This window comes from Haliotis rufescens, unplaced genomic scaffold (assembly GCF_023055435.1).
Source record: "Haliotis rufescens isolate VD_foot unplaced genomic scaffold, xgHalRufe1.0.p SCAF_5, whole genome shotgun sequence".
NCBI classification, from domain to species: domain Eukaryota; kingdom Metazoa; phylum Mollusca; class Gastropoda; order Lepetellida; family Haliotidae; genus Haliotis; species Haliotis rufescens.
This window is the reverse complement of record NW_025964223.1, coordinates 42,845,241-42,870,831: the sequence shown is the minus strand read 5'-3', so window position 1 is coordinate 42,870,831 and position 25,591 is coordinate 42,845,241. Positions and strand designations below refer to the sequence as shown.

The 25,591-nt window shown below is 41.2% G+C and overlaps 1 protein-coding gene across 5 annotated transcripts in view; it reads right to left on the bottom strand.

Annotated features, from left to right (window-relative positions):
- LOC124140041 (synaptotagmin-7-like) overlaps positions 1-25,591 on the bottom strand; it is a 444,395-nt gene that overhangs the window by 135,421 nt on the left and 283,383 nt on the right. Inside the window, exon 1 of one of the 5 annotated variants that reach the window (XM_046507389.2) lies at positions 14,696-14,765. The exons of the other annotated variants lie outside the window; for them this stretch is intronic. Within the exon in view, the coding sequence (XP_046363345.1) occupies positions 14,696-14,714 (19 nt within the window). The 5' untranslated portion in view covers positions 14,715-14,765. Of the gene's footprint in view, positions 1-14,695; positions 14,766-25,591 lie in introns of those variants that run through there. 5 annotated transcript variants of the gene reach the window in all.

Here is a 25,591-nt window from a genome sequence, read left to right as displayed (position 1 = left end):
GTTAGTGGTAGTGTTAGAGGTAATGTTAGAGTTAGCAGTGGTAGTTGTGGTAATAGTAGCTGTATAGTAGTTGCAGCAGTAGTAGAAGTAGCAGCATAATGGTAGTAACAAGAAGAATAGAAATGATTGTAGCATCCTGTTAATAGTTGTAGCAGCAGTAGTAGCACGATGGTAGTGTTGGTAGTTGGGTGATGGCAGTAGTCTGTGGTGGTAGTGGTAGTGGTAGTGGTAGCAGGAGCAGCAGCAGTAGTGGTCTGACAGATGTATACTTGTATAGTATGAATAGTGGTGGTAGTGGTAGTGGTATGGTAGTGGTAGTGGTAGTGGTAGCAGGAGCAGCAGCAGTAGTGGTCTGACAGATGTATACTTGTATAGTATGAATAGTGGTGGTAGTGGTAATGGTATGGTAGTGGTAGTGGTAGTGGTAGTGGTAGCAGGAGCAGCACCAGTAGTGGTCTGACAGATGTATACTTGTATAGTATGAATAGTGGTGGTAGTGGTAGTGGTAGTGGTAGTGGTAGTGGTAGCAAGAGCAGCAGCAGTAGTAGTCTGACAGATGTATACTTGCTGGTAGTCCTACTGCAAGTAACACTGGATTTCTCCATTATGGATTTTTACATCAAATTTAAAACTATTTAAATTGCTAAATTAACTTTTATCTGGAAAGAACAAATACAAGGATATTTCTCCTCAAAACTAAATCAAACAAAAACAACTACAATTTTACAAAAGAAAAACAAATTCTATTACTTTAAAACTTTCTCAGCACTTCAAAAAAAAAAGAATTGAAATTACTTTTGTGCCATGATGTCTGTTGTCGGGGGAATGTTTCGGAATTTGACACACTGAAAGCACAAGTCAAGGCTTTTGTGGAAACACACAAAGCAAGCACCGGAAATTACTCCCTCTGTTCTCCAAACCAGTGAGACAGGCTTGTATCCCACAGTCTTTGATAATTTCATGGAACTACCGCAGCACAGTAAGCAACAGATTACCACAAAGGTCACCCATCATTTTCTTTTTATCAGACTTCTTTTTTCTTCGAATGGGATGACATTTTCTGTCAGTGAAGCAAAGAATACAAGAGGAAAATATCTTTGGTGTATTTTCACATGACTTAGCAGTGTTCCCACCATAATGAAACTCCAACGTATCTCTCCGAGTTATAACCCCTTGTCAACCAACACGTTCGCTACGATACAAAGACAAAACGCTCATCTCAACAATGCAAGCTGTAACGACCTGTGTGAAAAGATCCTTCAAATATGCAGTAGCTTCATTGTGGAATGATTTACCACTGGAAATAAAGCAATCCCCTAATTTATCATCTTTCAAGAGACAGTTAAGAACACTCCTTTTTAGACAGGCTTTCCCCTAAACTATTTCTTGACAATGAGTTTTGCAAAAAGTATGCAGAACATGCATGACTGTGTTAACGTTGGCGCTATACAAGTGTATAGATGTAATATTACATTATGGGAAGACATGAAAATAAAGAAAGCACCCATAAAATCTACAATTGTGTTCATGTATTTTATCTAAACAAAATACTGGAAATAGTTTTACTGCATAGGTTAAGAATGATTTAAGATGATGTAATCAATTTTCATCTTAAAGACACGCCAGTATCTTTCAAAATTCAAAATAATAATTCTATTAACAGATATCCGAGTAATTTTATGCAGAGACCATATATGGTCTCTGTTTTATGTAATTTTAAGGATACACTTGATTTTTCAATGTATACAAGAGCTTTAAATGTAATAACTCAATCTGAGTTTTAATTGAGCTTTGATTTGTACATAAACTTTTAAAGGAAATATTAGTGGCCACACAAGACTTCTGATGTAAGGCCACAGGTCTGGCCAATAATCTTTACAGAGTTATCTCCCTTTGATCACAAATCCTTTCATCGTTCAAAATCAATAGAATGACTTGTTAATTAGCCACCCATTTCCCCAATGTTGTTATGAGATTCAGGATTATGCAGTACAAACATCACCTAACACCGCCTCGGTGTAGACAAATATTTGCATTTTTCAATGAATAAACAACTTTACACCACTACTTATTCCCAATGCCCATGCACTAAGCCTCTTCCACTGGCAATCCATTTAGAAGATTGATCTTAATCCTACACATTCTACTCACATTACATTATTCATTCTGGAATTGAAAAGGTGAATCTACATGATAAAAACTGACTTAATTTAACACTAAGTCCAAAGTGCCAAAGGACATATTCCTAACAGGATAAAATTCTTGGGGCTCGATAGAGGCCGGCCTCCAGTCACAAGATCGTTGTACATTCCCTGTCAACAATATGTATACGTCCTTTTAAAAATGGTATAAATTAAATCTCATGATCCTCCCTCTCAGAATTTAAAAAGTAAACTGAACAAATTGATTATATTTGATCGGCTAATAGATATTGAAATTGCAGCATTTGTTGAAGCTCAAAAACAATGGGGATCCATCATCAATTTAGTCGGCATCCAAAGAGTACCGGTACATCAGAAATAGCTTCCCCCATTAAACCCATGTGGAGAGTCAAACCCAGTTCAATGTGCCCACACCAAAACTCTCAGTTTGATGATATCCTTGACTACAAATATTATTTGTCGGTCTTTTATTGTTTTTATGTCCCATAATTTTCAAACAAAGATCTACATCGGCAGGTTATGTATGCATAAACAGATGTACATTTAGTAGCATTTTGGTACCTAAGAAATTTTTACATGTCAGTTTATACATTGTGAATTCCTAAAGATAATACAAGTAAAAATATAATTACATTTCATTAACAATTTTCAGGATCATAAGATGTTCTTTTTAAGACTACTCAGGATACAGAATATACATCGTCAGTTAAGTTTGAATACAATAACTAACAGGGAATTTATTTCAAATCTTTGAACCCTATTCTTCCTGAAATCTACACTTCACTTTGAGTGACCACTACAGACATATCGATCAACAGACGAGACAGTGTAATAAACACTCCAGATATGTACATCATAAGGCCGGTGGTATCAAGCAAACATTACGTCTTGAGTGCTCCAGACAAAATCAATTGGCTTCATTCTGCTACATCTATAGTCTGTTAACTTTGAAATCTAAAAATGCATCTTCCCCAACACCTTGACAAAGGGCAGAGTAGGAAAAGGGCACTTTTTAGCCCACTGAAAATGTCTTCTTTGAAATATTCCAAACATAAGAATGTCGGAAAGTGTGGAGGAATGGAGTTTAATCTTGCGTTCCAGATTATTGCACTCGTATAGATGTATATAGACGTGTGTGTGTGTGTGTGTGTGTGTGTGTGTGTGTGTGTGTGTTTTGTGTGTGTGTGTGTTTTGTGTGTGTGTTTTGTGTGTGTGTGTTTTGTGTGTGTGTGTGTGTGTGTGTGTGTGTGTGTGTGTGTGTGTGTGTGTGTGTGTGTGTGTGTGTGTGTGTGTGTGTGTGTGTGTGTGTTCACTAGTCCAGACTAATACCGATTTGATAGTGCTAGCCCTCTGAGAAACTGAGATACCATGCTGCAGTTAACATGAATACCCCACCCAGACACAGTATCCTGACTCCAAGCCAACCTGTTCTTGTTTTAGCATCTTAATGCCGAGCGCCAGGCAGGGTAACAACAAGCACCCTGGACCATCTGCTCTCCTAGCGGACACTCTACAACAAGGACACTCTACAACAAGGACACTCTACAACAAGACCACAGAGGCCGTGGAATGCCTAAAGAGAATTAACATGGCCGACTTCAAGACAAAATCTAACAATGAGCAAGTCCTGATGACCCAAGAGTTTGGGGAAAGTTGCAGTGTGGAGGTTGGGGAAGTCTGTGCATAGAAATATTGTGTGAAGGGGGAATGACAGGGTTAGCATTAAATCAATCAGACATTGCTACCCTGATGATGCACCTTCAATACAACATCAGATCGTTTCAAATCAATGTTTAAATTTGGTATGTCTGTTTCAAGAAAACAGTCAGCACATGAAACGATGATTACAACATTACCAGGTAGTGATAGCTTGTCCACATATTGGATTCATATCTATCAGCCTACATATATATAAATATATATCATATATTGGGCATTGTAAAATGAACTGGAGGGAGTGCTGCTATCTGATCTATTCAATATAACTGGATCCTGGACATTTTCAGACTTTCACTGTGTATATGTTCAATTTTCTTGATAATATATTTTTTTTCAATCCCAAATTTGAAAAAAACATGCCATTCAGCTTGATGATATTGATACCAAGTTAATTAAGAATATAGTATCAATATTTATCCGAACAACTTTGATTTGGTTTATATTTCCCCACATTCTACAGGCCAGGCAGGTAATCCACTGTATGATGTCAAAACATTTCAGAGTATTAACATCACAGCATTTCAGAATGACGTTATGTAGAGAGGTCATGGAGATAGAGTGTTCTGGACAATTACTGTTACTTTTCGTATTTTTAGGTGTGTGTATTTCACATCACTGTAGCTTTGACATATATCACCTCTATCATATACATCACATATTTGCATTATAGACTTTAAGTCATTAAAAGTGTACACGCCCTTTCCACTACTGCTGCTGATCACATAAAAATCTCATTTAAAAAATGTCAGGGTATCTTCAAAGGTCTTCAGTAACCCATGCTTGCCTTAATAGGCAACTATACTTGTTGTAAGAGGTGACTAACGGGATTGCGTGGTCAGGCTCGCTGACTTGGTTGATGTGTGTCATCGTATCCTAATTGTGTGGATCGATAATCATGATATCAATCAGCGGATTGTCTGGTCCAGACTCGATTATTTACAGACCGCCGTCATATAGCTGGAATATTGCTCAGTGCCGCGTTAAACAACAAACAAACAACTAGATGGCTTTTCCTCTGTCATAATTCTTCTGATCTCTTGACACTAAGTATAAACAGTGAACGAGTGAGTTAGGTTTTATACCACACTTAGCAATATTCAAGCAATATTAAGGTGGGGACATTAGAAACTGTCTTTACACAGCGTACACTTGCAGGAAGTAAACCTGGGCCTTCAGCATGACGAGTGAATGCTCCAGCCTCCAGGCTACCCCCCATCCCTGATTATGTAGAGAAAACTTAACTTGTCATTACTCTAATGTGCCTGATCCGTGAAGATACGGGGTAGAATAGGTCTTCAGCAACCCATGCTTGCCGTAAAAGGCGACTATGCTTGTTGTAAAAGGTGACTAACGGGATCTGGTGGTCAGGCTCACTGACTTGGTTGATGCATGTCACGATCCCAATTGCGTGGGTCGATGCTCATGACATCAATCACTGGATTGTCTGGTCCAGACTTGATTATTTACAGACCGCCGTCATATAGCTAGAATATTGCTCAGTGTGACGTTAAACAACAAACCAAATCTAATGTGCATCATCAAGATAACATGGAAATCATATTTAAGGCCTGTCCATTCAGCATAAGGGGAGATAACTCTAAAGGGACAGGTACATCTTTACATGATAGATTTAGTAAATCTGTTGGCTGATAGCCTAAGGAGGAATCACTTTGTAAAGAAAGCCGTAGAGAGCCAAAACATTCAAATTGTCTAAAAAAGGAAACTTCTGATCATAACAGCTTCTGGGTTTTTTTCAAATTGGTGTAATTAATTGTTAATTTTGTTTTGAAAAAATAAGCCATTGTTGACATTTTTAGTTTAGGAATTGCAGTAGTATCAAAATAATGACTTTAATTGAAACAAGTGCCTCAATAGCCACTCTGGTTAGATATGGTCTTCAGCTACCCATGCTCGTCGTTAGAGTGAGTGAGTGAGTGAGTTGGGTTTAACGCCGCTTTTAAAAGTATTCCAGTTATATCACGGCGTGTCAGCTTAATGTGGGAGGAAAGCCCGAAGTGATGCAGGTCTCAGACGTTTACCACTTCGGTGAAACCCACCAGCACGGGTATGGTGCTGACAAACCTAGAAACATAATCGGGGCGAACCGGGATTCGAAACCACAATCATAGGTTTCTGGCGTGCCCTAGGGACGCGACTCTGCACAGCGAATTGCAGCGCCTTAGACGACTGGGCCACCCGTGCCCCCGCTCGTCGTTAGATTGATGTTCATGATGTCAATCAGTGTGTAGCGGCCATAAAATTTCTGAGTCCCGCCATGGGATTCGAACCACGGACCTTCTGATCACAGGTCGGATGTCTTGTCCACATGACCAAAGAGGTTAACCCCGTCAGCAAGCTGACAAGGTAAGGATGTCATCTGTGATGACTCCACGCCCTGCTACATACTCCCCAAACAACAGAAGGCATGTCCCGGGCCGCATAGTAGGGTACTGAGGCTTATTTTGCTCAAATTTAATATGAACGTGCTCAGCCCCACGTTGGGCGCCATCAGCGGCCATTAAATTTCCAAGTCCTGTGATGGAATTCAAACCACGGACCTTCTGATCACAGGTCGCATGCCTACTCCACATGACCAAAGAGGTTAACCCCATCAGTATACTGACAATGAAAGGATGTCATCTGTGGGATGAGTCCACGCCCTGCTACAACTGCATTGTCTGGTCCAGAATTGATAATCTGCAGACTGTCATCATATAGATCTAGTGAGTGAGTGAGTCAGGTTAAGCTGCAACAAACAGCATATCAGTTACATTATGGCATACCAACTCTGATCAGTTGGTCCGTGGTTCGAATCCCATTACGGGACTCGGAATTTTTATGGCCGCTACATGGGCGCCCAACATGGGGCTGAGCACGTTCGTATTACATTTGAGCAAAATAAGCCTCAGTACCCTACCATGCGGCCTGGGGCATGCCTTCTATTGATGGGGGAGCATGTAGCAGGGCGTGGATTCATCCCATAGATGACATCCTTACCTTGCTGATGGGTTAATCTCTTTGGTCATGTGGACAAGGCCTCTGACCTCTGATCAGAAGGTCCGTGGTTAGAATTCCATCACAGGACTAGGAATTTTTATGGCCGCTACATCAGCATGAACAGTAAACCGAACAGAAATAAATACTTGGGTGCACTATTGCTGGCATGTGAACCCATATGCTATGTTCCTAACAACTTCTGCCCTAACATCACCCTATTACATCTCCTGAACAAAGACTTGTACACAGTGAGTGACAAGAAAGCAATACTGTGTAACTCAGGCAGCCAATCATTTGGTGACCAGTGCGCAAGTATTGTCAAACCCATCATCTGGACTAATGTTCAAGTTTTATGGCAACTTCTTGGTGAAAATATGGATTTTTTTCTGTAACCTTCTCTCCAATTAGGTTAGAGTTGTGCAACTGCATTCATCTTATATTCAAAGACGTGTGTGGCTGTAATAAGCTCTCAGTCAACACACATGTACACCCATGGAGGTGTGAAATCAGCGCGCGTTCATTGCATAACAAATGTTTGTTGGGTGTCCATTACAAGCCTGTCTAATGGGAAATCAGCAATGTTCCTGGAATAAAACAAGAAAATTAGTCTCTGCGAGAGTTAGACCACCTGGTGGGAGGTTGCCAATTACTTTTTAAGTCTTATTGCTACTTTTCAACTCAACAAAAGGTGAGTGAGAGAGTGATTGTGTTGTGTTTTATGCTGCAAGATTCTCTAAGTACCTAACTAACTGTTTGAGGTGTCTTCAAAGTAGAATGTGAGTGAGTGAGTGAGTGAGTGAGTGAGTGAAGTGATGAAGAGATGAAGTGGGTGAGTGAGGTTAAATGCCACTTTTAACAGTATTCCAGTATATCACTGCATGTCAGCTTGATGTCGGAGGAGAGCCTGAAGTGATGCAGGTCTCAGACATTTACCACTTTGGTGGAACCCACGGGCACGGGTATGATGCTGGCAGACTTGAAACACAATCGGGGTGAACTGTGATAGGTTTCTGGTGTACCCAAGGGATGCAACTCTGCATAGCAAATGCGGTGCATTTGATTACTGGGCAACCTGTGCCTGTCTGGGTGAATGAGGAAGGAAGGCTGTATAATACCAGTCCCTGGGTTGGGTTCTACGCCAATTACAAAGTTATGTCTGTGAGTGAGTGAGTACTGGTTTACGCCACTTTTAGCAATATTCCAGCAATATCACGGCGGGTGACACCAGAAATGGCTTCACACATTGTACCCATGTCGGGAATCGAACCCGAGTCTCCATCGTTACGAGTGAACGCTTTAACCAGTAGGCTACCAGACTGCACCTGGTATGTCTGTGACAGCTGGTTGTGAACCAACCTTCATGAAGCCGCCACAAGCACAAGTATGTCACAGACACACCAATGATCAATATCAGGGACAAATCTGGGACCTTAACCCTTGACAAGCATGTAATGACCAAGCTCCTTCCCAGCGTGTGACACCTTCGTTACATTCTCGGTAACATCGCTGCCACCAGTGTGGGCGCGGCCATTACATGAATCTTGAAATTTGCCCTCTAACCCCATATTAGTAACGTTTCTACTTTTGTTTATGTCTTTGAGAATGCCATCATATTTCATTTTGAAAAGGTTTACGACTGACCATGTTTTCCAGATGAATATACTTTGTTGTTTTAATAATCAGATTGGTTCGAGATTGCAGACTAACAGAAAATCAACCAACTTCTCCCTTACATTCTTACTATATCAATTAAATATGATACTTTTAATGAAATAGAAATTCAAAATGACAAACAAAGAAAGTAATTTATCAGCGGTAAGTGTATTCGGCGTCACGACAGTCGTCACTTGTTTGTAAACATAACGGTCATTCGGATGCAAGTTCAACTCTAAGCATGGTTGGGGCCACCTATCACAGTGGGGAGTTTTGATTGGTGGCAGCGATAGTATAGAGAGCTCCCTGAACGGACTATCGCTGTGAGGAAGGAGCTTGTGTAATGACAGGCAAAGGGAGACAACTCTGTACAGTGGAATGGAGCACCTCAGACCACTGGGTCTGGCTCCACAAAGTGATCTTAGTGTAAGGACTGTCGTAAGTCTACATGAAAGTACGGGAGTTACGATCCTCGTAGTGCGAATATTGCTTCGTGGAACAGATCCTGAACAACATCTGTCCCCATCAAACAAACTAGAGTTTGAAATGAATTCTGGCCTGGTTTAGATAAACCAATGATCAATGACGTGAGCATCGTATATTATTCAAACTCACCATTGATCTAAGTCCTAGATGCTGCCAGTAAAAATCATGAGGCACTGGGGAGGTTTCCTCTGGAGTCCTAAAGGAAACAATTATATCACTCCTTCCATAACAGAAACAAACTTGGGCCAGTTTTAGCTAAATCATGATTGCGATTATATTGACAAATCTGCTTTTGAAACCATAACACCCTCGCCACACTATCTCAGACTTTGTCACTCCAGTTATCATCAACATCATAACAATATGATTCATACTTAAGAAATAAACGACAAGAGGGAGTTGTTTATCATGCAATAAAATATTGCAGGGAGAATAAACCACGAGGGTTATGTTTGGCCTCTTTAAGGATGATGATTAAAATGTACAAGCTTTAAGAAAATTCCCCCTTCTTTAATAATGATAAGTCCTTAAATAGAATCCGACCTTGGCAATGTTGGACAAGTCCATTTTATGCACAGCTGGGTATTTCCTGCATATTATCACAATCCTCCCGTCGATAACCTGCACCTTTTCTCCCAATACTGATTGTCATACCTCTCCCGGTTTTGGATGCGATTGTTTTGTCATCATGTTTATCAGCGTTGCCCTGCAACATCTATAGGGAACAACTCACTGGACACTCCCCTCTCAAAAATAAAGTCATCAAATATATGTCATCAAGTTGCGAGCGCATGTTCAAATCTTCTTGATAGAAAAATTAATTGTACATTAACTGTACTTTTTCTCCTAGTACCAATTGTCATATCTTTCCCGCTTTTGGATGCGATCGTTCGTCCATCATGTTTATCTGAGTAGCCCAGGTACATCTATGGGGAACAACGCACTAGACACTCAACTCTCAAAAATAACGTCATCCTATATACAACATCAACAAGTTACAAGCGCATGTTCGAATCTCCAGAAAGGACGTCATGATAGAACAATGTTTTATCATGAAATAAACCACACAGTGTTCTTCGTTGTTCTTTGCGATTTATCGCGTAGCTATCTTACATATTGTCATAACTGTCATGTCCGGAGCTAAGTTGCCAGGAACTAAACACTAGGGCAATCCCCAATGGATGAACTATCTCTCAGAATTGATGGGGAAAGAACAAGGGACATGCCATTTAACATTCTTTAGGGGTCGTGTAACGTTTTTGAGACAGAATGTTTTTTTAGTGACTTCAAAACATATACAAGTTGTGCCTCTGAAAAGAGGCAAACATTTTGTTATTTCACATCACATGTTGTACAGGGCATGTTCAGACACATTTCTCATAAAACCAGACACAGAATTATTTTTCAGTATTTTTGATTTTCTTGAATTGTTTAAAAAGAATTCCCACCCCAGCCCAGAAAATCAAAAGTTATTATGAAAAGACTGATTGTCCCAAATTTCTGTTGTGGGTAGACACTGCCGTGCATATTGAAAACGTAATACCAGGAAACTAGTCAAAACTAAAGTTGATTTCTGATTTTAACCTAATTTTTCTTGGACCTAATTTCTAAAATTAATGTCACTCTTTGTCAAAAGATTAAATCCATTAAAAGTATATATGTTATATAAAGTCTCAAATTTAAGAACAATGTAAATGAGACCAAAGATGTGAATAGTAATGAAACTGATTTTCCAACTTCGTTTGACATCATATGCCTGCCGTCATCAAGTGAATAGCAATAGGAAGTTTTATTGATATATAAAGTACAAACAGTAGTCAAGCTTTGTAGAAGTCTCCCTGACATGAATCTAGAGTAAAGACTCTGTCTACATTTGTTGATTTTTTACATCATAAATTCAAACCAATAATTCCTTCTTTTATAAAATCAATAAATTTTGCATGATTATTCATTGTAAAAGTGTTAAAGGATTTGATTCCAGATTTTATAAGAGACATAATGAAGCATCATATTTTTAAAAAAACTTTATTTCTCCACACAAAATACATTTACATCCCTTGATCTAACTTGAGAAACCAACATGAATTTTATTTTTAGTCAAAATATAATTCTCTTCAGTTACACTTTGACATTCACATGCTCTGAGGGCATAAAAAAGAACCCCATAACACTGACATAAAAAGTCTGTCTTCAATATTCTTGAGGAGATGACCAAAGAGGTACAGGAATTCTAAGGGTCTGTTAAGTTGTCTGCCTACATCATGAAGATGCAAAATGGCTGCCAACAGCCTTCAAGTCCTCTCTTAACAATCCCAAAGGTTCATCTGACATTTAGCAGGTCCCCCATGCCCTCCTTTAACTGGACAAGAATATTCCCCTAACAACATTACCTAAAATATTAACTTAGCCTTCATTAAGTCGTCAACCTGAGAAAAAGTCAATATATGCCCTACATCCTTTCATTCTGATGGTACCTCACAAGTGCTCTACAGACATACCTCCGAGGGGGGATTTGGTAATGCTGTTTTGCCGTCGGGGTATCAAGTTTCCAGGTGATGAAAAAAAACCATAATCAATGTCCTAACACCATACATCCTTGGTCCGGTCGGCAATAGAAATCATTAGTACATCCTGTTTATTAAATTACTGGTACATCATACATGTTTCAGAGATTCCAGTGCGTGTCATAAGCTAGCTTATTCAATAAAGACTCTGCATAATGGAACCAGATCTCTGAAAGCCTGAAACATTTGTGTGTTGAGCAACCAACCGTTTCATTTACTAATGACATTCCTGGAAGCTGAGACCTGCTGTTTCAAAACAGAAGGATGAAGAATAGTTTAGTGGAGCTCATAGTGAGTTTGGTTCTAACGCTGCTTTGAACAGTATTCCAGTTACATCAAGCATGTCAGCTTGTGGGAGGAAAGCCTGAAGTGATGCAAGTCTCAGACATTCACCACTCTGGTGAAACACACGAGCTAGGTATGGTGCTAACAAACCTAGAAACATAATCGGGGTGAACTGGGCTTCAAACCCACAATTATTAGCCAAAGGGACTTAACCTTGCTCCGCGAACTGCGGCGCCTTTGACGAATGGGCCCCTCGTGCCTCCAAAGAAGGACGGTACTGACCAATTCATTATCTACTTGACAAGATTTAAATTCATTCATCTCTATCAGTCCCTTGCCACTGCTAATAGTTTAGAGTTGTATGAAATCAGTATCAAACTGTGACATATTCAGAAAGAGCTGCAACAAAAATTACTAATGAGGTATCTTTCTGAAAATATATTCAACATTTTTAACATGATCGAGCCGAGTGTTTTCCTGCCATACTGACACTGATTAATGTCAGCCTGGGACTGAACACACTTGAACCAGCTCCAGGAACTGATCCACCTGACATTTCTCAGAGGCACATCATGTCTGGTTATAATAATGTGATAGTAAGTCTTAAGGAAATCATGACTTTCAGACAAGAGGCTGCGTCGAGCCTCACAAGACTTTTAACAACACAACAGCTGTGGATTTGAAAGAATGGATTTGATATAGTTTATCCAAGTTGGGAATCGAACACTTGATAAGCAAACGCAGCACACAAAAGCTATTGCCCCGATCCAATGAAAGACTGGAAAGTATTGGACACGTGAATGAGTTTGAACCCCACTTTGAACAGTACTTCAGTCACATCACAGGGTATCCGTTTCATGTTGGAGGAAGGCGGGAAGCGACATGCAGGTCCTACAAGTCATATTATCATACCTCCATGTCAGAATGATGAGATCTGATTGGTCCATGTGGTCTTGATAAAATACTTCGAGGGAAATACATTTCTCTGCGGGAGAATAAATCCCTTATACCTTGCCATGAGCAAGACTGCACGAGGTCACACACTTGACATAGTCACATTAAAAAGCCGTTCAATCAAATAGCTGTTTTCTATCAATTTTGAATTTGCTTTAATTCCATATAAAAACAATATTGTCAGTAAGATAAATTTGTTGTAACAGGATCACGAGGGCTACATTGGCTTATGCGCACCACGTTGGGTTTTTATGATGATGTTGATGATGATAATCTCAATAAGAATGACATAGACAGATTACTACCACAATGTTCACAATACCACTCATTTGTTTGTATCTAATTATCAAGACCAATGAGATTTCAAGTCACACGTAACGGCCACATGAAATTCTGCAAAAGTGACAAAAAGATTAAAATGCTAACATGAATCCCAACAACCTACAGGCAGATGAAATTAAACAAATCTTCCACTTTCTTTGGGACATGATATGCCAATCATTCACCATTAAGTAGAATGCAGGAATGTACACAAGACTCATGGCATTTCCCAGATCAAAATCCAATAGAGGGTCTGTCTTTCCAAATTTGCATAAGAATTGTATGTTATTCTTTCATTAACTTCCCGTATTGTCAATACTTCATTAAATCAACAGGCCTGATAACTCCAATGTCAGAATGACTGCGCTGCTGGTACCATTAACTGCGACTGATGTACCAGGAAATCATACCTCTGTTGTACTACGACTCTGTGGCCATCGACTGGGTATTTGGCTTGACCGTCGTGCTGATCCTTGGTGCGCAGACTGACCAGTACAGGTCGTAAATTCCTGTCTGTTTACTTCGAGTGACTACTCGGAGTATTTTAATAGCTAACATGACTATTTTGACACTACACTGGCAGTCAATACTTACAAAATATCAGAGTTATCCATCTGCACTTATTAAACATGACAATACCTCTTTGTAAAACGTTCACTATCATATGTCCTTCCGAATGAGGAAATTGTAGAATATCTCACTGCATGAATATATATCTATAATTTCATGTCAATTTCATGTCAATTTCATGTCAATTTCATGTCACTTTCATATACTGGTTCGGTCAGTCGTTCATTTGTTCGTTTGTAAAGATAGTTTTATGCCACTTTTAGCAGGTATACCACAAAAGGGCTTCACACATTGTACCCATGTGGGAATCGAACCTGTGCTTTAGGCATGAGGAGTGAATGCTTTAATCACTACCCTACAGAAGAACACTTGTCATGTCAAAAGTGTACCAATGGCACACATATATCAACCCAAGTATAAACAAAACAACAAATATATAAGTTAAATACCTCAACACAATATTTCAACTAAAACACAAATGACATATCCGAGTCCTACTATTCAGACATCTTTAAATGGCACATCTCAACTGTAGCATGAATGTCATACATAACATAAACTGCATCAAACCTCACAAATAATTCACAAATAAATAACATCAAAACCTTTTTCTTTATCTACAAAACCCCAGAAATATTCATCAAATACTGGGTCCACTAGAGGATATTTTCATACACAGTACTGTCACCCTGATTCAGAAATCAATCAGCTCTCGTTGCCACATGTCTACAAGGTAAAAACAGATCCTTTAACCTCATATATAAATAAACATCATAACATAGCCTACATAGGGTTCACCTTTGGGAGCACTTCCATTAGTAGTTACAGAGATTATTTCAAGTATTCCTCTGATTCAAACAAATCAACATCCCATCATCATTCACACGACAATTTCATGTCGATTTCATATCAATTTCATGTCAATTTCATGTCAATTTCATATCAATTTCATGTCAATTTCATGTCAATGTCGATGCAACTCACATAGCCTCCCCTCCACCATGTTGGATATCCGACACACTTGGCATGTCAGTAGATCTGTACTGAACAGCAATGGCTCATATTGAACACTGCTTAGTACAGTGTAACAAGCCAAGCGTATCACAACACAACAGCCTTTCGGACAGACAGTGGAGATAATTATTGCTTATGGTTGCTATGAAATGACATACTCCACAATGGAACCAGTGAAGTGTAACTGTTTAGTCACAGCTCTCATAAGGCTAGTTTAAAAATTATGTAAATGTTATTGAACAGCAAATGTTTGTGGGTGATTTCTAAAAGAAAAGGTTTTGATGTGGTTTAAGGCTATCAAAACTCCCTGTCCTTTGTATATGATACAAACATATTGCAAGTGAGTCTGGTATCATATTGGTTAAAAAAGCAATTTTTTGTTTATATTTCCATAACCGAAAACAAATCAGCGCACGCCCACTTATGGACAGCTGTTTCCTGATTGTCTGATACTAAATAAACAGACAGACAGACAGACAGACAGACAGAAAAGACTCAATATCAGAGAAACCCAGTCAGACAAGTATGTCAGGATTCTCAGGCCTCCATTGACACACCTCCAAACACCTTTATAGAAGGTGTCTAAATGAGTCTGTGTGTGTTATCCTTATAAACAATGACTGACCATTGTCATTAATAATAGAGGATCCAAACTATTGTCATGACAACGCAGCTAAAAATGTGACATTTATGGTATCTGAAGCTGATAGACAGCAGCCGGATGACACTGATGGCTTGTGTTTAGGAAGGTGTATATCCACCATGGATGGTTCTTAATTGAGAGGCCACAGTTGGGAAGCTGTAAAAAAACCGTGAATTATTTACATAGGGATGGTGTCATGCAGCTACTGAGTAATTTGAGCATCGATCTGAGATTTGGGCAGACACTGGCTGTGGCAGCCATTGTTTGGGCACAGTTACACAAACAATCTTCATGCTACAATTGGTCAGGGATGAGATCATATTTAGACCCAGCTTAATATCATACCAACAGATCATGCCTTGATTGTCACCTTTGTAGAAAGCGAGTGAGTGAGTGAGTGAGTGAGTGAGTGAGTGAGTGAGTGAGTGAGTGAGTGGAGTGCTCATGACAAAGTTCTTGATTAAATATTTGAAAAATGAAGAAAAGAACATTCTGGAATGATTGTATGGCAGTACTTCCCAGCGACCCTGTTTCCAATATTTATCCCATTGAAGCAAGAGAGAGATGATGATTCTGATGGAATCAGTGGTACAGCCTGTAACTATCATAGGGTATGCCCTGTGTTAACCTTTTGTAACTATCATAGGGTATGCCCTGTGTTAACCTTTTGTAACTATCATAGGGTATGCCCTGTGTTAACCTTTTGTAACTATCATAGGGTATGCCCTGTGTTAACCTTTTGTAACTATCATAGGGTAGCCCTGTGTTAACCTTTTGTAACTATCATAGGGTATGCCCTGTGTTAACCTCTTGTAACTATCATAGGGTATGCCCTGTGTTAACCTTTTGCAACTATCATAGGGTATGCCCTGTGTTAACCTTTTGCAACTATCATAGGGTATGCCCTGTGTTAACCTTTTGTAACTAGCATAGGGTATGCCCTGTGTTAACCTTTTGTAACTATCATAGGGTATGCCTTGTGTTAACCTTTCGAGGTTGCATGATGAGAAAACAAATTTGGTTCACTTTCGCAATCTCGTAAACAATGTCTTGATTGGTCGGATGAAAGGTTATTCTAACGAGACCTGTAATGAGATGTCCTCAGATCTTTGTGTAGCAGTGACGAGTACGAAGGTCGGATTTTAATGTGATTGCCCATATTGCCACTTTTGTATGTCAATATTTATTGACCGCTGTGATCCTTGTTAACTTAGCGCTACTTAGTATTAAAGACACAGAAAGGAAAGAAACAGCTACTCATTACAAACATGACACTTTTTTATTGATAGCAACTTTTTATTCTTTGCACGACTTTTCAGAGCTACTTCTGGCTTCTTCATCAGGTGAATGCTTAGTAAGTGCATCGAGTACTGTCTGTACTATACTGTACCCACAACACAAGTTGGGATGAATGTACAAAGATAACAACATAATGACAAAACCAATGACACAGGATTAAAGTGCAAAGATACATTATAATGATGCTGATGCTGATGGGATAGGATCAGTGTACAAAGATAACAATATAATGACGAAGCCGATGGGATAGGATTAAGATAATATTAGTATGACAAAGTCAATGAGATTAACAGAAGAGGATTTATTAAGTACGCTGAAGTTGGAGTGTTGACAAGGATCTGGCTATTGTGACACAAGCAATAAGGTAAGCACGATGATCATTGTGGTAGATGATGGGATTATAGCACTCTAGAGTACACACTGGGTAGGTAGATACCCTGGTCTGTGTTAATGGCTGGCTTCTTTCTTTTAATTTTGATGCTTTCTTGACGTTTTCTCTTTTTCCAATGATTGATTTGTGTCCATTAAATGGCCACACCAACAATAATCAGCACAGAACATATGGCCACACATGACAGATTATGTAACCAAACATTAGCGAACACTCAGCAGCTTAATGACATGGGACACAATTGCAACACTGCAGTCACTGACCTTTTACCCTTGAGACACAACAACTTGGACCTGGTCAAGTTAAGCACTGGTGTCCATAAGGGGGCAGCCAGACCTGGACACAAAACACCACCCAACTCCCCAACCATTACCTACACCATTCTACCTTACAATGCCTTACTTTACTTTGCTCTGCCCTTCCTTGTCCTGCCCCACCCAGCCTAACCCCATCCTGCCCTGCCCTGCCCTGCCCCACCCAGCCTAATCCCATCCTGCCCTGCCCTGCCCCACCCAGCCTAACCCCATCCTGCCCTGCCCCACCCAGCCTAACCCCATCCTGCCCTGCCCTGCCCTGCCCCACCCAGCCTAACCCCATCCTGCCCTGCCCTGCCCCACCCAGCCTAACCCCATCCTGCCCTGCCCTACCCTGCCCTGCACCACCCAGCCGAAACCCATCCTGCCCTGCCCTGTCCAACCCAGCCAAACCCCATCCTGCCCTGCCCTGCCCCACCCAGCCTAACCCCATCCTGCCCTGCCCTGCACCACCCAGCCTAACCCCATCCTGCCCTGCCCTACCCTGCCCTGCCCCACCCAGCCTAACCCCATCCTGCCCTGCCCTACCCTGCCCTGCACCACCCAGCCTAACCCCATCCTGCCCTGCCCTGCCCTGCCCTGCACCACCCAGCCGAAACCCATCCTGCCCTGCCCTGTCCAACCCAGCCAAACCCCATCCTGCCCTGCCCTGCCCCACCCAGCCTAACCCCATCCTGCCCTGCCCCACCCTGCCTAACCCCATCCTGCCCTGCCCTACCCTGCCCTGCACCACCCAGCCTAACCCCATCCTGCCCTGCCCTACCCTGCCCTGCACCACCCAGCCTAACCCCATCCTGCCCTGCCCTACCCTGCCCTGCACCACCCAGCCTAACCCCATCCTGCCCTGCCCTACCCTGCCCTGCCCCACCCAGCCTAACCCCATCCTGCCCTGCCCTACCCTGCCCTGCCCCACCCAGCCTAACCCCATCCTGCCCTGCCCTACCCTGCCCTGCCCCACCCAGCCTAACCCCATCCTGCCCTGCCCTACCCTGCCCTGCCCCACCCAGCCTAACCCCATCCTGCCCTGCCCTGCCCCACCCAGTCTAACCCCATCCTGCCCTGCCCCAACCTGCCTAACCCCATCCTGCCATGCCCTGCCCTGCCCTGCACCACCCAGCCTAACCCCATCCTGCCCTGCCCTACCCAGCCTAACCCCATCCTGCCCTGCCCTGCCCCACCCAGTCTAACCCCATCCTGCCCTGCCCCAACCTGCCTAACCCCATCCTGCCATGCCCTGCCATGCCCTGCCCTGCCCTACCCAGCCTAACCCCATCCTGCCCTGCCCTGCCCTGCCCCACCCAGCCTAACCCCATCCTGCCCTGCCCCACCCTGCCTAACCCCATCCTGCCATGCCCTGTCCTTCCCTGCACCACCCAGCTGAACCCCATCCTGCCCTGCCGAACCCCATCCTGCCCTGCCCCACCCTGCCTAAACCCCATCCTGACCTGCCCTGCCCCACCCAGCTGAACCCCATCCTGCCCTGCCCTGCCCTGCCTTGCCTAACCCCATCCTGCCCTGCCCTGCCCTGCCCCACCCAGCCTAACCCCATCCTGCCCTGCCCCACCCTGCCTAACCCCATCCTGCCATGCCCTGTCCTTCCCTGCACCACCCAGCTGAACCCCATCCTGCCCTGCCGAACTCCATCCTGCCCTGCCCCACCCTGCCTAAACCCCATCCTGACCTGCCCTGCCCCACCCAGCTGAACCCCATCCTGCCCTGCCCTGCCCTGCCTTGCCGAACCCCATCCTGCCTTGCCCTGCCCCACCCCACCGAACCCCATCCTGCCCTGCCTTGTCCTGCCAAATCCCACCCTCTTCCGTCCTGCCGCACCCTGTCCCAGCAAGCCTCGTCCCCTCCCATCCCACCCCACAGGGGGCAAGAAAGTTACAGGTTCAAGTGACAAGCATACAGATACCAAACAGCTGTCCCCGACTCACACCACAGCCGCAACAACGGCTCCACCACATCAGTACCCAAGGCTATATGCCCTTCTTTTCCACCTCAACTGGTTTTGTTCAGCTTCATCTCACACGATGTCCAGGACTCACACAACAAAAATCCATCCTCACATACATCTGCAATACTGCAGATTCTGCTTCAGCTCCATCCTCACATAGATCTGCAATACTGCTGATCCTGCTTCCCACTAAAACCCTTCCCAACGCTGATGACGCTTCAAGCAATATTTACCAACTATCTACACCTACAGAGAGGATCCTAATTCCGTTAAACATCACCCGAAGTTACACCAATTAAACATGTATTTCTAAAATACCCAAGCAGCAATCTGCTTAGTGATTCTAAAGTTCTTCAGGATGAGAGCTCATCAACGTAACTCAGCTTCAGACTTGACTTCAAGCATATGGTTCCCTAATTATCACACATGAGAGTTTTTGTCTCTTGGAGGCAACATTTACCAATGCTGTTCAGTCTCCCAGAACTAAAAGCTTCATGCAATTCCACCTTGTTGATTGCTTGTCTATGACTTGTCTATTGCACTGGTGGCCTCGGGCAAGGGGGCGAAATTCCCCAAGTCTGGCAATGTATTAGAGATCAATCAGGTATTACATTTCAATTAACACCGCAGAGAGTAAATCAGATCCTACTATTATACACAAGGCTTCATATATTGATCTCATGGCTGCCATTCATAAACGACCAATCATTGTACTCCTCTCGGCTGAGGGCGGCCATATTGGAAGGTGACATCAACACCTACGTTTATTGCTCCCCAAAAACGTCACACAACACAAGAAATTTTGGTAAAAAGTGGCAGGTTCAGAATCAATTTTGCTCGACCTCTATTCCTGATTGATTTACAGCAAGACCAACAAGGTTTTTGGTGACAACTGACATTCAAATAGTTTTTCATCTAAAATTCTTTGAGAAAACTGATCGAGGTCGACTACATGCTGGGGCAAGATCACAATATGTTTACACTAAAGAGACAATTGCAGACATGAAGGGAGTTCTTTCAGTACCAAATGGATGAACTTTTAACTGCTAGACCCTTGGGACAAAAACTTACTCCAAAAACGTATTCCATTCAAATTAAAATCTTGTTCTTTTAACTTAAAAGTTTCTTAAATCAAAATCTCACTTTCAAAGATGCAGCATTTAATAGGTGAGAGCAAAAACATACATCTGTGAAACTTATTCAGGACACATCAAACAAAACAAATAACCATCAATACATACTAACAGTACTATCTGAAGCTAACACAAATATCATAACTATTAAAAGAAACATAACAAAATATTAGAAGGGCACGGACTACCACCAAAATTCAAAACCCATGTTTGTTTGTTTGTTCATCTGTTTCTCAGATTTATTTAGAATATATTAATAGTCAGCTTTAGTATTTGGAGAAGAGTGTGACATGAAGTATATTCCTTCAGTGTGACAGTGTTTGTTTGTTTGGTTGTTGTTTCACACATCTCTCAGCAATATTCCAGCTATATGACAGCGGTCTGTAAATAATCGAATCTGGACCAGTCAATCCAATGATTGACATCATAAGCATCGATCTACGCAACTGGGATACAATGACATGCATTAACCAAGTCAGCGAGTCTGACCACCCGATCCCGTTAGTCACCTCTTATGACACGCATAATCACCTTGTAGGCAAGCATGGGTTGATGAAGACCTATTCTACCCTGGATCTTCATTAGTTTAAAAACCCATGTATCTACACCACCGCTCCCCAATGATCCTGCCAGCTGTGTACAGTTACCATTCTGAGAGAGACTCTCCTGGTTCCCTCCTGACTTCAGCTCGACATGACATGGTACCCCTAGGATATTGCTAAAAGAGGTGTAAAACACAACTCACACACTCAAACACTGAATTATGCTTGTATCGTTTCACAATTTCTATTCAATATCTCACTGAAGAAGTTTTAAATGGCTTTGAACAGTGTCTCAGTCAGATAATATGGGAGAATGGCCAGGGTGACACAGGACAGCAATTTATTACTTTGGGTTGGCCCAAGAGCATGGGTGCTTACAGACCAAGACTGATAATCTGGTCGAATCTGGGAAACAAACTTGTATCTGAAACTAAAAAGAAGACAACATCGACAATCTGTGAAGTCTAAACTTACTCATACAAGTCACACAGATTATATTGATTGCCAGTTCAGCAATCTCATATTCATCAATATTTGATACAATTGATCATAATAATCTCTTAAAAATACATATTGAGTATATAAGAGTGTATTCTGCCTTTTGAATAAAAACATGTATGTCACACCGAAATATGACCAAAAATACCATGACACACTGTCGAAATCAACATCACCGTACCTTTGTACATTTCAGAAAGGGGCTGACGATGACAGCTGTATTATATCATATCTATTGCACATAATCCACATCCACGTCAATATCTCCGATTCCCGATTACATTCGTCTGACCGGATCGTCCCGTCCCGTGAACCAAAGTCCCACCACAAACTTCAGAGCCCAGAAACAAGATAAGCCCTTGTTTCCCCGCTATCTTCAAACGTTTAGTTCGTTATTGATTCCTCGAACATAACCAAAATTGGCGTCAATGCAAACAATTTTCAATTTGACATCTCTCCCAAGTTAGATACTGATATGAATTAATTAAGCAATCTAACCTTGATGCATTGTACTATGACGGGGCAGTTTTTGTGTGTAATGCGAGTCAGGGGAATTGGTAGGAGTCATGTGTGACGATGATGAATTGACATCAGTTTTATGTTCATTTACATTTCAGTAGCAACAGATTCCTACTGCACATCGTGATGAGGTGTCAATCAAATATTGAACAGCAAGGTATAAATCTCCCTGCCTTAATGGATGGTTGTACATGGATCTTATCGAATTTATTTATTTCACAAAATGTTATCTACCTGTTAGTAATAGTGGAATTCTACAACATGCTGTGTGTCCATGAAAACTAACCTCCATGGCAGTAAGGTTATAATTATTTTTGTTTGTGATATAATGTGCTCAAATTGCAAGAGCACAACAACGGGGGGGGGGGGGGGGGGGTGAGAGAATATAATGACTTCCTGATTGACTGGTGACAACTGACTACCTTAGTTTGTGGTGAGGTGAAATAGGGTTTAACGTCGTGTCCAAGATTATTGCACTCATATAGCAACGTGCATATACGTGTGTGTGTGTGGCTTCTTGTACTAGTCCGGACTGATGCCGATTTATAGTGCTAGCACACGGAGATACCATGCCACAGTTTAACATGAATACCCCACTCAGACACAGTGTATGACCTCAAGCCGATCAGTCCTTGTTTTAGCCCTTTAATGCCAACGCCAGTCAGAGTAACAACAAGTACCATGTTTTAACGTCTTTTGGTATGACGCGGCCGGGGATCGAACCCCGGACCTTCCGCTCTCCAGGCGGATGCTCTAGCACTACGCGGTCCACCTTAGTTTGAGGACAGGATGACTTCTTGGTGACAGGAGAAGTCTCTTTGTCCAATCATCACGATTCTCTCATCAGTGAGTACATGACATGCAGAGCATGACATGCAGAACATGACATTGAGCATGACATCTTCTTCAATGAGACATTGAATAGAAACTGTAAATTGATATAAGTATATCAAGTGTATGAGTGAGTGAGTGAGTTGTGTTGTACACCACTCCTAGCAACATCACAGCAGTGGTACCAAAAACTGTCCAAGTAGTATATTCTACATACCAAACAATGCACACTTCAAAATCTATTCTCAGAACAATATTATGTCCAAGATTTACAAACAGGACATTGCCGATGCCAAATTTGCAAAATGGTTAAAAAGTGGTGATTGCTGATATTAGTTATGGTAATGGGGAATTTAAGACACATCATCATTTTATAGCATAATTTTAAAAATTTCAGGTTGTAGAATTTTGGGGCATACAGGTGTCATTAATGACGAGGTGGCATTATACATACATGCATATTTAACATGCTCCTATACCACAGTCCATATGGCACCATCACCATTCAGACGCCATTTAAAATGCTGGGGTAAAACACTGATAATTAACAAATTAATCCTAAATCTCTTTACATATTCTTATAGAAGACAAACATATAAAACAGCTTTGATGATGATAAACATGGATTCCTCCATGCTGAAGTGGCCGCTGTTAACCACCCCAGTTCTTACTGCTGCATTTTTGTCATTCCTTTTTTAAACAAACACATTATATTTATTTAATGTGGATCAACTAAACCTGACCCATCAAAGTCAATTTTAGAGGGACGATTTGAATTTCATCAATAAATCTTCATCTAGCTGTTCAGATCTGATAAGAGAAGGTACAAACAGAAGCCACAGGCGACACTGGTGAAGCCGTTCTGCCAACATGGCACTGGGTGGACTGTGGGATCTCGCTACCTCTGTGTGATGGTGTGCCATACAGGCAACGCTTGCTGAATTGTCACAGTCTTACTGTAGCCCACATGGGAATACATGGCAATCATTTTGTATATGAATTGATATTGATGCTTTTTATTAATTGATTATTTGCTGCACATCCCGTGAAAGGGAAGCGGTTATAACACTTGCTTTTTACCTTCACACTCAAGAGTTCCAAACGAGTTGCAGCTTCAATCCAAATATTTATTTTGATCTTTTCATTCATACATGTGAATGAGTTTGGTTTAATGCATGTCAGTTTAATGTTGGGGAGGCTGGAAGCGTTGCAGGTCTTAGATGTTTACCATTGTGCCTCATTCCACAAACCGATCTTAGCGCTACAACTATCGTAAGCCTCTGTTATAGTATGGTAGTATAATTCTAGCTAAAATTGAGACATAGGAGTGACTTTTGCAGAACACTATAAATACATAAGACTTTTAACTGTGTTCATCTTTACAGTGCAACAGACGTCAATTATTTCAGAATATTTTGTTTACAGATAGTCAGCTGACTCCCAGGAGATAGCTGTCACACGTGGCATACAGATAGCCAACAATGACTTCTGTTTTTTTTAAAAGGCCACCATGGCTGGCTGATAAAACCCTTTTGAGCAGTATTCCTATTTGAAGTGGACACAACAATTGTTTAAGTGTATTTACTATTCAACAGAAAGAGCTCCTTGTGTTCCTTTAGCAAGCAGAAACAGGCCATGGTGTTTATGCTCCAACAAATATCGGGAATCAAAATGAATAGGACCCTTATTCTAAAAGATTTCCGATGAAAATCCGACAAGCAAAGTGTCATGATTCTAGGATTTCACCAATAATCAATAATTAAGATAATATTTCAAATTTGAAATTGCGGCACATTTTAAATCCAAAATAGTTCATATTAAAGTTTAAATAAGGGATTAACAAATCAATAACCTACCTGGATGGTGAAGCCACTTGTCTAATTGCTGCAAAAACCTAAACATTACTTTCCTTTAAATAGTTCCTTTCTTAGCAATAAAGGCTCAAGTTTTTTTATAACTGAAACATAGAATAGCTATGATTTCAACTAATATTTCCTTTATGTGAAAACCTTCCAAAAAGAAAAGAAAAAAACTTTATGCAAATAGGCATGTAACAGTAACTCAAACAGACATAACTGTGAAGTCCAGTAAGTCACACTGACCAGTCAAGCAAACACTGACCAGTCATCACACCCCGAGTCATCTCCATACTATAAAACTATGTAAAGGTTAGATTACTTCCTCCACTATCTCCACCTACATCTGCAACATCTGCAGCAACAATGCCATACTTCCTTGCTGAAATCCACATGCAATGTACGTGACAGCTGACCATGCGATACCATGCATACCATGAGAGTTTGACAAGGCTGACACAGGAAACTAGACGATTATGTGTGCTAGCTACTTCCTCATGGGGAAGATATTCTCAACAATTAACATTCACAATGTTATCAATCAATTACCCGTAACCACACAATATTTCTTTTGTGGTTGTACAAAGACTTAAATGCTTAACACAATTTTACATGAATACCAAGGTAAAATCATGACCATCTATAATGAATGCATTTCAAAAATGAAAAATAAATACAGAGGCAAAATGTTTTTATGAACCTCTAAGGAACTATGACAGAATTTCCGTCTTAAGCTCAAGCCAATATCTGTTTAAGCAAAAATTTAAATTTTCAAACGCAGTGACTTTCTGAAGATGCTGTCTTTAAGATTAATAATTTGTATTAATGACTTGCACTCTATGAAGAAATGAAACATTTAACAAAAGGGATTTAATGTATGCAA